This window comes from Grampus griseus, assembly GCF_964374135.1.
Source record: "Grampus griseus genome assembly, chromosome: 2".
Taxonomy (NCBI): domain Eukaryota; kingdom Metazoa; phylum Chordata; class Mammalia; order Artiodactyla; family Delphinidae; genus Grampus; species Grampus griseus.
This window is the reverse complement of record NC_139018.1, coordinates 141461038-141478205: the sequence shown is the minus strand read 5'-3', so window position 1 is coordinate 141478205 and position 17168 is coordinate 141461038. Positions and strand designations below refer to the sequence as shown.

General features: G+C 38.4%; 1 protein-coding gene across 1 annotated transcript in view; it reads left to right on the top strand.

Moving 5' to 3' along the window:
* HDGFL3 (HDGF like 3) overlaps positions 1-17082 on the top strand; it is a 75022-nt gene extending 57940 nt beyond the window's left edge. The window contains exons 4-6 of the mRNA XM_082648166.1: positions 2091-2249; positions 6246-6392; positions 15524-17082. Coding sequence (XP_082504292.1) covers positions 2091-2249; positions 6246-6392; positions 15524-15529 — 312 coding nt within the window. The 3' untranslated portion in view covers positions 15530-17082. The remainder of the gene's footprint in view (positions 1-2090; positions 2250-6245; positions 6393-15523) is intronic.
* The last annotated feature ends 86 nt before the right edge of the window (positions 17083-17168 follow it).

The window sequence follows — 17168 nt, the reverse complement described above, 5'->3', positions numbered from 1 at the left end:
AATGATTAAGCTTAGTGAGAAAGGCATGTCGAGAACTGGAATAGGCTGAAAGCTAGGCCTCTTGGAGCCAAGCAGTTAGCCAAGTTGTGAATGCAAGGGAAAAGTTCTTGAAAGAATTTAAAAGCACTACTCTGGTGAACACATGAATAATAAGAAAGCAAAACAGCCTTATTGCTACGGTGGAGAAGGTTTGAGTAGTCTGGATAGAAGATCAAACCGGCCACAACATTCCCTTAAGCTAAAGCCTAATCTAGAGAAGGCCCTAACTCTCTTAGATTCTCTGAACACTAAGAGAGGTGAGGAAGTACAGAAGAAAAGTTTGAAGCTAACCGAGGTTGATGCCAGAGGTTTAAGGAAAGAAGCCATTTCTATAACATAAAAGTGCAAGGTGAAGCAGCAAGTGCTGATGTAGAAGCTGCCGCAAGTTATCCAGAAGATCTAGCTAAGATAATTAATGAAGGTGGCTACATTGAACAACAGATTTTCAATGTAGGTGAAATGGCCTTCTATTGGAAGTTGCCATCTAGGACTTTCATAGAGGAGAAGTCTATGCCTGACTTGAAAGCCTCAAAGGACAAGCTGACTCTTGTTAGGAGCTAATGCAACTGGTGACTTTCAGTTGAAGCCAGTGCTCATTGACCATTCTAGAAATCCTAGGGCCCTTAAGAATTATGCTGAATCTACTCTGCCTGTGTTTTATAAATGGAACACCAAAGCCTGAATGACAGCACAGTCTATTGACAACATGGTATACTAAATATTTTAAGCCCACCGTTGAGACCTACTGCTCAGAAAAAAGATTCCTTTGAAAATCTTGATATTACTGCTCGTTGACAATGCACCTGGTCACCCAGAAGCTCTAATGGAGATATACGATGAGATCAGTGTTGTTTTCATGCCTTCTAACACAACATCCATTCTGCAGCCATGGATCAAAGAGTAATTTAGACTTTCAAGTTTATTATTTAAGAAATACATTTAGTAAGGCTATAGCTGCCATAGATGATGATTCCTCTGATGGATCTGGGCAAAAGTCAGTTGAAAACCTTCTGGAAAGTATTCAGCATTCTAGATGCCATTAAGAACATTCATGATTCATAGGAAGAGGTCAGAATATCAACATTAACAGGAGTTTGGAAAAAGTGGATTCCAAACCTCATGGATGACTTGGAGGGTTTCAAGACTTCAGTGGAGGAAGGAACTGCAGATGTGGTGGAAATGGCAAGAGAATTAGAATTAGAAGCAGAGCCTGGAGATGTAACTAAATTGTTGCAAACTCCTGCTAAAACTTGAATGGATAAGGAATTGCTTCTTATGGATAAGCAGAGTGTAGTTTCTTGAGATGAAAGCTACTCCTGGTGAAGATGCTGTGAAGATTGTTGACATGACCACAAAGGATTCAGAATATTATATAAACTTAGTTGATAAAGTGGTGACAGGGTTTGAGAGGACTGACTCCAAGTTTGAAAGAAATTCTATGGTGGGTAAAATGCTATCCAGCTGCATTGCCTGCTACAGAGAAATCATTTGTCAATTGATACTGCAGACTTCACTGTTGTCTTATTTTAAGAAGTTGCCACAGCCTCCCAGCCTTCAGCAGCCACCACCCTGACCAGTCAGCAACCATCAGCATGGCTGACCCTCCACCAGCAAAAAGATGAGGACTCACTGAAGGCTCAGATGATGGTTAGCATTTTTTAGCAATAAAGTATTTTTAAATTAAGGTATACACATTGTTTTTATAGATATAATGCTACTGCAAACTTAATAGACTACAGTTTAGTATAAACATAACTTTTATATGCACTGGGGAACCAAAAAATTCATGTGACTTGCTTTATTGTGATATTTACTTTATTGCTGTGGTCTGCAACTGAACCTGCAGTATCTCCGAGGTATGCCTGTAATTCTATTACCTTAAGAGGGTTCATGTCAATTGGTCACTGGAAAATTGAAGTTGACAGCCGTTTATTTTGAAAATCTTGAGTAAGCTGAACTTCTTCTAATTAGAATAGAATGATTCTTTTCATAGTCTGTAGTCTTTGCTATTTTTCAAAAATGTAATTAGCTAATATTTTATTATCTCTTAGGCAATTCAGCAACAGAGCTCTTCAGAAACCGAGGGAGAAGGCGGGAATACTGCAGATGCAAGCAGTGAGGAAGAAGGTGATAGAGTAGAAGAAGATGGAAAAGGCAAAAGAAAGAATGAAAAAGCAGGCTCAAAACGGAAAAAGTCATACACTTCAAAGGTTACTAAGAAACCTTTCCCATTGTTGTTAATGCTGTATGCATATTCATTAAAGGTTTTTAGATTACTTTTAATTCATTCACTGGGCACATAGAAATATATTAGCTCTGTGGAGCCTCTGCCTTTAGAGACAGTAATATATCTGAGGGGAATAAGACAGGTGATCTTAGATGTGAGGTTAACTGGTATTGACTCATAAGGGCTGTTGACCCTGAAAATAGCACCTTCTCTGTTGGAGGAGGACTGTTCTTTAATCAAGGATGTAAGAATAGGTATTCCTCTTATAACAACCCCCAGGTGAGCCCTGAAGAATTTAGGAATATAGGAGACTCAGTACAATTTAGGACTATGTCTAGTATTATAGATGTAAATATAAAGATAGACTCTTTCTTGTCTCTCTGCTTTAAAGAATGTGCTTTGGTTCTTTATTTGTTCAGTTCTCATATCTCAGGTCACCTATTCTATGTCAGACACTTGTACTAGGTAGATAGTGGTGAGCAAATCCAACGCCATTCCTACCCTCATGTAACTTACAATACAGTGGGTTGGAGGGGGTGGAAACACAGAGTTAAAAAACAAATAATAAATAACTGTAAATTCTGAAAGGGCTATGAAGGAAATGAATGGGAGCAGGGAACAACAGAGTAAGTGTATCTATTTAGATAGAGTGGCCGGGCCTTTCCGAAAAGATGAAATTTATGCCGAGACCTGAAAGAAGAGCATGGGACGAGGAGCGCGTGTGGCAGAGCAGCAAAGCTCTGAGGGAGGGAAGAGTTTGACATGGCCTGGATTGAAAGAAGGCAGGCATGATTGGAGAATCATGATCGGGAGGGAGAGACAGGCAAAGGCTAAATAATGGAGACTGGCACACCATGTTAAGGAGTTTGAATTTTATTCCAGATGTAACAATCATTTATTGGAGGCGTGACATGATCCTTGACTTACAAATTGAAAGTTTAGGTTTTTCTTACAGTAATTCAGAAATACAATTGAAAAAACTATGATATTGTGGAAATTCTTCACCTTTTAGAAACTTAAAGCAGGGTAGATGGATCTTTGAAGATAAAGATGGGTACAAGTTTTGCTGCAATTGGTCTGTCACACAGTTGAATACTTGGACAAATTACTTCCATTTAGACTCTGGTATTTATTGGCTGGATATACTTAGGAAATTCCTTAAAAACAAGTATCAAGGGTTTCTTAGACTATCAACATTTTATTTTACAGTCTATAAAATCCACCCAACTGGCATACGGGTAAAATTGTATGAATGCATGTAACTTCCTGTACACCTAATGAAAAACATGGTATCTGCCTTAAATGGGGGTAAAGTTTGCAAATGGCAACAAAATAATTAGAATTTTCCCTAACAGACTGTATATTCCATAGGGGTTATTTTTTAAGCTGAATTTCTTTTAACATTTTGGACTTCATTTAAACACCCAATTGAATTTAATTTAGTTTATGATTGCCTGCTGAGCTTCTGTGTAATGTGTTGCACCACCCTAAATTATCTAAGCCCTCTAAGGTACCTGAGGTATTTAATAGTGTGGATATGTGGCTTTTAAATGTCATTATTTCATCACTCTTGTGAAAACCAGAAGTAATAGGGCTCATACCTGGGGTGGATTTATAATTTAAAGTAGTGAAGAGGTAAAGACATACTTTACTTACTAAGGCGTATCGATTTTAAATTAAAGAATCATTTCCTTTGCTTTCCTTCAAGATCACAACTTTCATGATCACTTAAGAACCATGATTTTTAATTTTCAATATCAACCGAGTAACCTAGCACAATAGTTCTCAAACTTTTGCATGCATCAGAATCACCTGGAGGGCTTATTAAAACACTTATTGCTGAGTGTCAGCACCCCCCACCATTTTCTATTTTAGTAGGTCTAGGGCAGGGTCCAGGGTGGGGAATTAAATATCCAGTGAGCTGATGTTGCTGATCTGGGAACCACGTTTAGAGAACCACTTACCTCGTATAACCTCACTGCTCTCTTTGGCTTCCCAGATGTTTCCTTTTTGTTGAATATGGTGATTTTTTTTTACATCTGTTTCTTGAATAATCTTCCTTTACCACTAAACTCTTGGTTCACAAACTTTTTTGACTGCATCCAAGTTAGGTTGAGGGAGAAGTCTCACTTTCCCTCTACCTCACCTAATTCTGTTTTTTCTGTGGAAAAAAATGTTCATAAGAGCCATAGTATAAGCACATTTGAGGGAGGTTATATATATATCATTTTAGCAGTAAGTGTATGTGTGATTCATATTTGAGCCATAACAGATACTAGAAAATTATAAGCAAAAAATATTTTGCATGCAAGTTATTTACTGTATAAAGTAGGGCTAATCAGAGAGCCTCACAACAAACTAAACTGATGATGATAGTAAACCGTTAGTAATCTTAGTTAAAAACCAAAGATAGCAACAGTTGGACACACAACCAATTCAAAACCATATTGATGAAACTGATGAAGGGTCCTTCCCCAAAATTACAGGAATTGCGACGATCTGCATAAGCACAGTAAGCGCTTTCTAAGGTTACCAAATATAGCTTGGCAGCCAGATTTCTTAGTAGAATACCGAATGTGACTCATTAGCAAAACATAGTAATGCCCTAATTCTAGTCTATGTATATCAAATTATAAAGCTTAAAAACTCACTTGTAGAAAAAAAAAAAAAAAAACTCGTAGGATTACTCGTAAGTATCCTTTGTAAGCACTATAAATTTTAGGGAGTTCTGCCTATTATCTGTAAGAACTGCAAGTCAAGGACTATTACTTGAGAATTATTATATAAAGCAACTATTGCATTTCAATAATTATACTGTATTTACTAGGAGAACAAAAGTATTTCACTTTTTACATCATCATACTTGATCTAAACTTTAACTCCAGGCACTCCATGTTTGGATTATTAAACCCCTGCTTTCCCTCCTTGTAAAAAGTAAAAATGAAGTCATTTTAAACTGACATTTTGGGCTTGGTTGGTAGTTTCATTTAAGTAAGATAGAAGCAGTGTAATTCCATATTCTGTCACATAGCTAGAAGATATTTTCTCTTTGAAAGTTGCATTTTAAAATATTGATTGTCTCAGGAAGCTCAGATTTGCTAATTCATTTCTGTAAGACCAAAAGTGACTTGCTTTAATGAGTTTTGCCTTAGCTGTTATTTACCATGTGCTTAAAGATTCATAAAATTTCTCAAAAAGGAAATGTAAGTGAAATGCTACATGTTATTTTCTTAAAGGTACACAGTGGGGCCAGCTTTTGATCATTTTAATGCTGTTCTGCAAAGCAGCTCTGGCTGCGAACTATAATTGTATTTTCATCTTCACTGTAGAGTTCATCTTGGTTTCAAATGCAAGTTGATAAGAAAAAAAGGGCTAGTTTTCCAGTGTGGCCTTGAGTTCTTAAATAACTATCCATAATTTAAAAGATTAAAGTTAATTCATATCATATGGTGATAGAAAAGTTTTGTCAAGATCATCCCATGTATACCATTAACCAAACAGCTTCCATAAGTGTTCCAACATGAATATCCATATAGTATCCTAGATAGTTTACCTTGCTTCTCTGGACCTCACATTCTACTGTGAAATGATGGGGAAGGACAAGGAGACCTTTAGGGTGCCTTCTAGCTCTGTAGCCTTCCTAGAATGGTGTCCATCACCTATATTTATTCATTGACAGTGTTCCAGGTATGTGAATCTCTATTTTCTGCTTTTAATATCACACTACTGGAAAGAACTAGAAGGTTATCTAGTCCACCTCTACTTCCTTTCCAGCTGGTTAAACTGAGGCCCCGTGAGGTGAAATCACTTGTCCAAGGTCACCTAGCTCAGTCGTGGCACACTGCCATGTTGTATTGGTATATCCTGTATCAAGCCACAAAGACTGGATATAGGTCAGCTGCTTCTACATTTCTTACTTACATTTGTGCATTTGGGTTTCTACTTTTGACTATACTTTTTAACTTGTCTAAATATTTAGAAATCCTCTAAACAGTCCCGGAAATCTCCAGGAGATGAAGATGACAAGGACTGCAAAGAAGAAGAAAATAAAAGCAGCTCTGAGGGTGGAGATGCCGGCAATGACACAAGAAACACAACTTCAGACTTGCAAAAAACCAGTGAAGGGGTAAGAATATACCTGTGATTTCTCTTATCTTCCTGTTAACTTAGAAGACATTTTGCCTCAGAACAGGTTTCATTATCTCAGCATTAGTAAACGTTGCCTTAGTAAATGGAGAAACATTCTCAGCTTGACATATACATTCACTCACAGCTCCTGAATAAGTGATCAGATGCTTAGAGTCTGAGAACAAAAGAGAGCTGGGTGGGAATTACACCTGTCTATCAGTTTGGAACTCTGACAGGTTTATTCTTTTTTAAACTAACTTCACCTTGAGAGTTTTTTAGAAGTCAGGCATGAAGTATTGAAATTATGAAATGCCACCTCAGAATTTGACAGTTGTATTTCTTATATTATAAAATGAATGGCATGTTCAAAATAGGGTATTTTATACTGCTCCTTCTTTCTTAGAAGCAGTATGTAATTTAATATACCCATGGGGATTTTAAACATTTAAATATTCAAGCTATATGTGAATATTAATGTTTAAAAGAACCAAGGGGAAAACTTGTACACTTTGAATCTTGTTAACTTTTGTTAACCTCTGTTAACTTCAAAGTCACAGGCAAGTCCACCTTCGTAAAAGTTTTAGTGAAGGCAGATTTTGCCCCTGGTCATTTTCCATGAGTCTTTATGAAGACTAATTGGACAGCAGCAAATCATTTTAAAACAATACTGATAAAATAAATTATTATTACTCTTTAGTTAAATTCTGGTTTCAGCTGAGTTCTTGCTTACTCTTGTCATTACTGTTTACCTCTCAACTGTCTCCTCCTGCTTCCAGTTACCCATGATTTTTCCCAAGTTATGATTCTGTTTATTCCCTTGTTTCTCTCACCCAGCTCAGTTTACCCCATCCTCTGCCTGTCTTCCTTCTCTTGACCTCTCTCCAATAAATTTCTAGCTGTACTTCCCATGACAGAGGAAGAGGTAGTTTACACCCGTACTACTCAGTGTGTGGTCTGCAGACAGGTAGCATCAACATCACCTGGGGGCTTGTTAGAAATGCAGAATCCAGGCTTAACCCCAGAGCTATCAAATCATAGTCTGCATTTTAACTAAACGCCCAAGTTAAAGAGAAGCACTAATCTGCACCTTCCTATCACCAGAGTCCAGAATATCATCTCCTGCTTTCTCCAAGGCTACACCCCATCAGTGGTCCCCTTTCTCTCCTATACCTTTACTTTCTTTTCTGCTGGCTCCTTACTCTCTGCCTATAAACAGTATCAGGTCTCCCTTAACCTTAAAGATACCTCCCTTCCACCATGTATCCTACTCTTTTCACCTTTCTCTTTATCTCTAATTTCTTAAAAGAGTTCTTTTTTCTCCCAGCGTCCATCTTCTCACCTACTCATGCCTTAACCCAGGGGTCCCCAACCCCCAGGCCGTGGACCGCTACCTGTCCGTCAGAGGCCTGTTAGGAACTGGGCCACCCAGCAGGAGGTGAGCGGCGGGCGAGCAAGGAAGCTTCATCTGCTGCTCCCCATCGCTCGCGTTACCGCCGGAACCATCTCCCCCCCGCACCCCACCCCTGCCCCTGCACCCCAGTCCGTGGAAAAATTGTCTTCCATGAAACACAGTCCCTGGTGCCAAATAGGTTGGGGACCACTACCTTAACCCATGGCACTCTTGTTTCTTCTTTGACCGGTTCATGGAAACTGCTCTTGTAAAGTTTCCTAGTGATCCTCTCATTGCCAAATCCAGTGTCTCCTTTAGTCTTTATTTTACTCTGCAGCATTTAATACCATTAGCCACTTTCTCCTCCTGACTTTGCCTCCAGGTCACCAGTCTCTTCTGCTTCCTCTCCCAGTGTCTCCTCAGTCTCCTTCTAGAGCACTTTTCTCTAGGCTGTCTTGGTACACTTCCAGTCTGAAAGCTTCCCCTGTTTCCATCTTATGCACTCATGTGGTTTCAGCTGTTAGGTGTTACTGATGACTTCTCACTCTAGCTCTTGCATTGTAGATTCATTTTTCTAATTTAATAAAACCATTTCTACTTTAATAACTTGAAAGCACCTCAGAAGATAGTTGCTACTAGAAGTAACAACAGCAGCAGAGTCAGAGTAGTAGTGGCTAACATTTTTACCATGTGCCACATACTGTGCTAAATGCTGTACATGCATTTGATCCTCATACAAATCCCAGGAGGTAGGTGCAGGTGTTATTTCACTTTGTAGCTGGGGAAACTGAAGCTGAAAGGATTGGGCCAGGGTCGCACAGCTAGTCAGAGCCTGAATTTGAAGCAAGAGCCTGAGATCTTTTTATTTTTAACCTGTTTCTAATAATATAATTTTATACACAAAAGGATATATATATATAATATAAAAATAAAGTAGTAAGCATGGTAATTTAATGAATACCAGAGACCCTACCACTCAGCCAAAACTAGAACATAACAATAACTTGTATCTATATACATGTTCTTCCCCATCCTATCTTCTTCCTAACCAGAGATAACCACTAGCGTTGTATTTATTATTTCCTTTCATTTTCAAAATTTTAGCCCATACCTAACATATACGTATATACTTAAATAATAATATAATTTTGCTCATTTTTGAGCTAATGCACATAAAAGAGTTTCTTTAGGGTATGTAAACTCACACTGGACATGCTGAGTCATGAGTTTAAGGTTTTTAACTTTACAAGGTAATGCCAAAGTATTTTCCTAAGTTGTTGGATCCATGTATACTCCCACCATCAGTGTATGAGTTCCCTGTGACTAACTGGGCATTGTCAGACTTTAAAATTTTTGCCAATATAGTGGATGTAAATTATAGTCTAAATTTGTGATTCTTTGATCAATAATGAAGTTGAGCCTCTTTTCACATGTTTATTGACCACCTCTGTTTCCTCTTCTGTGCAGTGCTTGATTTTGGTTTTTTGCCCATTTTCCTGTTGGACTTCTTTTCTTACTGACTTGTAGGACTCCTTTACATATTCTGGATTCTCACTGCCATGGGTGGTCACATGCATTGCAGATATCTTCTCTAAGCTGTTAGTGAACAGACTTTCTTAATTTTATTGTAGTCAAATGTATCAAACTTTCCTTGTTATGGTTATCGTTTTTCTGTCTTGCTTAAGAAGTCTTTTCCTATCTCAAAGTCAGAAAGGTATTCTCCTATATTTCCTTTTAAAATTGTAAAGTTTTGTTCTTAACATTTCAGTGTTTAATCCATCTGGAATTGATTTTTGTGTATAGTATGAGATAGGCTCCTACTGCATTCTCCCCATAGCATAACCATTTAACCAGCACCATTTATTAAATAGTCTCTCCTTTCCTCTCTGATCTGCAGTGTCATCTGTCATATAGCCATGGGTCTCTCTCTGGGTTCTCTATTCTGTTCCTTTGGTCAGTACTAAACTTTCTTAAATTTTAGTAGCTTTATAATGTGTCCTGATATCTTATAGGGCAAGTAGCCTAATTTTTTTTTCAAATATTTAATAGACATGGTCCAGGATAGAAGGTCAGAGGGGCTTTTTTTTCTTGATGGGAGAATATACAGCACATACACTGATGAGAATGATCCAAATATGGAATGATCACAAAATAATAATGTAAGAAAAAATTGCCACAGTAGTGCTCTTCAGAAGGCAAGAACGCATAAAATCTAGTGCACATCCGGAAGGGTTACCTTACTCCATCCACTGAAGCAGGAGGAAATGCAGAGCGTTTGGGCACAGGGGCAGGTAAATGAGTACTTGGGGTGAGAGCATGCAAAAGTTCTCTTCTGATTGCTTTTATCTTCTTAGGAAGCAAGGTCAACATTTGAGAGTGAGAACAGGAAGAAGTGTTGAAAGTTTAAAGAGAGAGGAAAAGGGATAAAATAGTTACTTAGAAGAACAGAAGAGTGATTGGACTTGGGAAATGAAGTTGAATTGCCAGACAGCGGTAAGGGCCCACTTGAGGTTAGTGGTCATGAATTTAAAGTGAGAACAGTCAGATGGCTGTGTGTTTTTCTCCAGGCATATTCAATTGTGCAATCATGGAGTGGCAGAGAATTGCATTTAACTAGAATTGGTGCTTGCCCAGAGAATAAAGGAGGTTCAAGACAAGGGAGTTGAGGATGTATGCAAGGAAGGGATTAATTATAATGATGGACCCATGGAATCCAAAATATGTTCAGAGGGAAATAAGGATGTGAGGAAGGAGACAGGATCAACAGATTTTGCATATCCAAGAATTCTTGGAGTTGGAGTACTGGATAAAGGGAGCGAGCTGGAAAGATAGGTGGTTATAGAATAGGAAGATGTTTAGATCAAACTGCGGAAGGGTGGCAGTAGGTGCTGATGACAGTGCAGGTGAGTTTGGTATTTTGAGTGGGACAGTTTTTCATTGTGTGAGCACTGTTCACATCGCAGGATATTTAGTACCCTTGGCCCCTGCCCGTTAAATGCCACAGGACCTCCAAGTTCTTATAATAACCTAAAACGTTCCCATAATTGCCCCCAAAAGAACAGTGACTTAAAACAGTATTTGCAAATACTCTCAGGGGTTGAGAAACACTTGTCTACGAAATAGCCATGGAAATGAGTGACTGAGGTAAGGTGGAAGACGAGATCTTTGGAGAAGAGGAAGTCTAGGAACTTAAGAGGCCAGAGTGTTGGAAAGACGATCTCTCTGCATGTCGACATCTAGCAGTTATTATCCTATTGAATGACAGTGGGCCAGAGCTAAAGTCTTCAAGGAGAAAAGGGGAGTGACCTGGGGTGTCTGGAGGTGACTGCAGTAGGGAGGGGTGGTGGTTCACAATATTGAGACTAAAAGCTAGAAGGATTATTTTTCCTGGGGATGGAAGCACAGGGGAGAGGAAGAAGAGCTTAGAAATAGTCATTAAGATCAAGGACACCTTCCCCACCTCGGGGGCCTGTAGTATAAGAGCTGTGGCAAAGGAAATAGTTACCATCTGGGGGTTGCAGGAAAAGAAGCAGCACTATCTTCAGGGGAAACCAGGTTTCAGTTAGAACAAGTTGATGAGTAAAATATATCATGAATTTAGGAAATTTGCTGATGGCTATGATTTCCAAGGGGCCCAGTGGAAGAGATTAAGGAATCTGGGTTGGGGGCGGTGGGAGCATTTAAGAGATGAGGTTATAAACAAACATGTAAAAAGTGACTGAGGATGAGAGTCCAGGAAGTGATAGATGCTCTGGAGCCCATCTTGTGGCAACCGAAGTAAGCAAGAATAAAGGGCGTAAGGAAAAAGGATTATTGATGGCTCAAGGCAGATAGTGGTGTTGAAGTTATGAATATCGATAAAGAAAGGAAAGAAGAGGTTCTTACAAGGAACCCACAGACTTCTGAGACCCCCTTTATTTCCAGAGGCTCTCTGCCTTCATCCTCACCCCTGCTAGTGGAAGCATGAGGCAGAAAGGGTAGGCTCCAGAACACTTAGAGCTCCCCTTCCTGATTCATGTGGCTATAAAGTGGAGGGGACTAATCTTTGTGGCCAGGAAGCCATGCAGATAATATACCTGTTCTATTGTCTCTTGCCATGTAACAAATTATCCCAAAACTCAGTGGCCTAAAATAGCATTTTCTATGAGTCAGGAATCCAAATAGATGTAACTTGTTGATACCTCTATCTTGATCTCTCCAAAGCTGCAGTTAAAAGTATTAGCAGGGGCTCAAATCATTTTGAGGCTCATCTGGGGGGTGCGGAGGGGTGGTCCTCTTCCAAGTTCACTCAGAAAGTTGTTGGCAGGATTTGGTTACACACAGCTTACTGGGCTGAGGGCTTCAGTTCTTCATTGACTGTTGGCCAAAGGCCTCCCTTGGTTGCTTGCCACATGAGTCTCTCCATAAGGCAACTCCAACATGGCAGCTGGCTTCATTAGCAAGAGAGAGAATGCTAGCAACACAGAAGTCAGTCTTTTGTTATCCCATCACTTTTGCCTCATTCTGTTTATTAGAAGCAAGTCACAAGGTCCAGCCCACACTCAAAGGGAGGGTATTACCCAAGGGTATGAATACCAGGAGGCAGCCATCATTGAGATCCATGTCAGAAAGCTGCCCATCCCTGAACCAACCACTGATAACAAGGGGATTAGAACTGGCTCAGACCAGTCAGGTTCTCCCCATCCCTGGAGCTGGAGTCAAGTCCCCAAATCACAAGGCTATCACATAATTGTGGGGAGGAGCAGAGGATAGAATAAATGTTGGGAGGATAGCCAGAGAGTTCACTGTAACCACTAACCAATATTCATACCTTTATTCTTCTGACTCTGGAACTATTGTTCTTCCTGCCATATAGTGCTGCCTCCTTATGTCTTGCCATTGCCCTCTAGATCAAGCCCAGACTCCTTATTTCAGCATATAATGGCCTTCACACTCCAACCCCAATTTATCTTTTCAGCCTCATTTCTCACCGTTCACTCTCATTTATTCTAAGCCAGTGGTTCATCAAGCTGGCTCAGGACCCCTTTAATACTCTTAAAAGTTATTGAGGGCCCCAAAGAGTTTTTGATATAGCTATTGATATTTACTTAATTAGAAATAAAAACAAAATTTTAAGATACTAATTTCCTTTAAAATAATAATAAACCCATTACTTAGTATAAATAACACGTTTTTGTGAAAAGTGCATTTTCCCCAAAATTTTTTGAGAAAAATGGCACGGTTTTACATTTTTAAAAATCTCTTTAATGTCTGCTTTAATAGAAGACATCAGGCAGGATTCTCATATCTGCTTCTGGATTCAGTCTGTTGTGATGTTATTCTGGTTGAAGTATAGGAAGAAAATGTGGTCTTACATAAACATGTAGTTGAGAAGTGGAGTTATGCGTATTTTAATAGTCTTTTCATATCATTGTGTGTATTCTCTGATATTACACCAATTCTGTAAGTGGTAATTTCTCAGAGGTTAGTTGCAGTGTGGAACTGAACCCTTGGTATTCTGTTTGGTTAAAATCCATTGGACTGTCTGGCACTTTGAATAGCTTTCACACATTTGGAAAATCTTTGTTCCCTGAGTTATTCAAGTTTTCCAAATATTTCATTATGAAATCTTTTTAGTCACATTTTAAATATCACTGCCTGTCTTGTCAGAAGAATCTACGTTTTGGGAAGCTGTTGGTTGTGGAGGATTTAAGTTTCTAGAATTCTAATTTTCACTTAAAAGCTCAGATTTTATCATTGGTGACAAATACTGCCATTTTCCTTGAAATAATAGGCTTATTTCATTTATTTTTGACAAAGTGCCAAATGCCCAAGTCTGAATAACCATAGTTTATCTGTCATCATTTTTTGCAGTAAAACTGGTGCTCCATAAAATGATCCTATGGAAAAAAAAAAAAAGATCCTATGACTTCACCTGCCTCATAACTTCTGCTTACTATGTTCTGGGTGTCCTTCAGCTTCACTGCCACCCTGCAGCCTTTCAATGTGCCTCATATTCAAATGCCTCAAGAGAGAATCTGATTGGATTAGCCAGCCATTATCCAGTATAGAAGTGGTGTGGCGCTGAGCATGGCAACCAGCGCGTTAAGGAACAAATTCTGGCTGCTTACGTGGAGGAGACTTCTAGTCTAGCAAATACTCAGAACAGTGTGTCCAGGACATTCACCATTATGAATTAACAAGATATATTTTCACACACAGGCGCACAGAGTGTGATTATGGTATGAGAAGTTAAAAAAATTAGATTTATAATTTGGTTTTATAAGTACTCATTTGATAGCACCTTGTTTAAAGACCCCGCCCCCCAAAAAGCATGTCCTTAAAGTTATAGTCACATTTTGCTACCACTTGCACTTTGTTTGGAGCACGAATAATATTCTGAGGCTGCCATCAGACCATCTGTTCCAAATATACTCTTCAACATGGATTGAGTAGTTGTTACTATGAATTTTCTACCAATGTAAACATAGAATGTATTGCCTTTCACATTAATATTAATAAAAAGACATTGTTACAAAGAATTTTCTTTGGTCGATTAACAATTTTTCATTGTTTTAATGGGTGTCTTCCTCCTTCACAAGGGAGGAAAATCCTCTAAAGTCTGTGAGTATAATCTTATTTCTAGTGTTTTTCTTTGTTAGGAGTCACGAGGCTCTGAATCTTGCAAGTTCACAGATTTTAAATGTAATTTTTATTTAAGATTAGCTTTCTCATTTTGGTAGGAACAAAGAAGGCTAAGAAATGTACTTCTGCCATCTTGAGTGGATGGTAGGTTTAGTAACTTTTCCTATTTGAAGGTTCTGGAATTATTTGTATATTGTATTCTGTACGGTACAGGATAGATTTTGGCTGCATAAGTGAAAACATACCCATGAGTGAGCACATGTATGCTTACAAACAAGTTCATTCACTCAGTGAAGTAAAGAGCTGAAGCAGGCTGTTTTTAGAAAAAATATTGGGGGCCCGAGTTCCCTTTTTCATTCATCTCATGAGAACATTACTAAGGGGTTTAATGTATTTGGGATAATGATGAAGAAAACAAAAATAGCATCCCTGTGGGGAAATGTAACCTGATACAATTTAAAGTGGGACCAAAATTGAAACATAATTCTTTTAGGAAACGGAAATATTTTATCTTTGTCACATGGATGTAATCTAAATTTTAACAGAAATCTAGGCTTCCGTTCTTTTTGTACATCTTGATTTTATTAACTTTTGTATTCCTTTGAGCCATATGTCACAAGTAAGTTGTAAATATTATACAGAATAATCTGCATACTCTTCAAATACTTTTTTTTTTTTTTTTTTTTTTTGCGGTACGCGGGCCCCTCACTGTTGTGGCCTCTCCCATTGCGGAGCACAGGCTCCGGACGCGCAGGCTCAGCAGCCATGGCTCACGGGCCCAGCCATTCCGCGGCATGTGGGATCCTCCTGGACCGGGGCACGAACCCGTGTCCCCTGCATCGGCAGGCGGACTCTCAACCACTGCGCCACCAGGGAAGCCCCCCCTTTTTTTTTTTTCTTAATGGAACACTAAAAATGCCCTAGTCATTCCTTTAGCTTTTTGCACTAATAGGTATAAAGCAGAGCCTCAGGGGCTGTTCTTGCTAAGTATTGTTAATGCTGCAGTGCAGGTTGGAATCTCAGAAAACCCAGTTATATACTATAAAGGTGTGGCTAGCTTTTATTCTTAATATCCAAAATCATCTAAAGGCTTGTTTTCTTTCTTTTTTTTTCAGACCTAACTACCATAATGAATGCTGCATATTAAGAAAACCACAAGAAGGTTATACGTTTGGTTGTCTAATATTCTTGGATTTGATATGAACCAACACATAGTCCTTGTTGTCATTGACAGAACCCCAGTTTGTATGTACATTATTCACATTCCTCTCTGTTGTGTTTGGGGGAAAAAAGACATTTTAGCCTTTTTTAAGGTTATTGATTTAATTTCATGTTATTTGGTTGCATGAAGTTGCCCTTAACCACTAAGGATTATCCAGATTTTTGCACAAGCTTATACAAGTCTAGGATCCTTTATCAAGGCAGTTATGTTCATCAGTCTCCTGCCTTTACTCCACCATCACCAAACACTCAGTTAAATATAAATTTGCATTTTTTAAAATGACCACTCAACATAATGCTTAAGGGATTTCCTCTCTGTGACAGAACCCAGGAACCAATTCCTAGATACACAATGTTGGCATATTGAAGATAAACTTAAAATTGTTCTTCAGTTTTGAGGCCATGTGTAAAGTTTAATCATATTGTAAAATATCTATTCCGTATTAGAAATAGCTAGTTGACAGCTTATACTTCTCAAAACTCATGTTGTTAACGTACGCAAACTCAGTTTCTATATGTGAAGTTAGTGAGTCTTTTGTGTTACTCCAAAATAAAGGCAATGATTTATTTTTTCCCAATCTCAATACAATTTGAGCTAATCACTCAAGCTGGATTCTTTACATTTTAAAGCTCGAATCAGCAGTAGCCCTATGGGAAGTAAGACAAAGCATTGACTTTTAAATATAGACTTTTAAAATGATCGGTTGTTTTCTTTTGGAACTAGAATTAGAATAGTTAATACTCATCCACAAACCATTATTATGTGTACATTATTGTTGCAATTGTGATAACAGAAAATTTTATTTATTTTTATGCCAGCTTATATTGTGAGAACACATTTAGTCAGTTTGGGTTTTATCAGTCCTGTTATGCTTGTCCTTGGAACATCTTTCGCGTATTCGAGGTTTGTAGTTGAAAAGTTTACTGTAAAAAAAAAATCAAAAACAAAAAAATGTATTGTTTTTACAGAATAAATTTATTGGAATGTGTACTGGGAGTAAGGTTTGAGGTTGTAAACAACTAAGTTAGTGTAATTTGGCTTCATATATGTAATGTGAGGTATTAATGTAATTCATATATTAAAGCAAAAATTGTTAACAGCAAGTTGACAATAGAATCAAGTGCAGGTGAGGGTTTTCTTTTTTTTTTAAACACTCTATGGATTTTAGGGTTTTTTTTAAACACTGTGGGGAGGGAGAGGAACTGGCTACATGATTGCTTGCACGTCTAAGATACTTACCAGTTCAGTGGACCCTAAATTCACACACTTGACATTATCCATGCAGTGATTTGGACCCCATTTTCTTTTGGTTTTCTTATTTTGGTGAAGAGCTTGTAAATAACATGAAGAAAAAACATGAGTGGCCCTAAAAGCTTAGGGCCATTGATGATGATGATGGTAGTGGTGGTGGTGGTGGTGATGATGGCAGCTGAGGGCATGAAAGCGCCACTTACCACTCCCGGGCTCTGAGGCGGCGGCTGGATTTTTGCTTTGTTTCTCTGACTTTTAGCAAATATTGATTTTCCTCTATTATACTC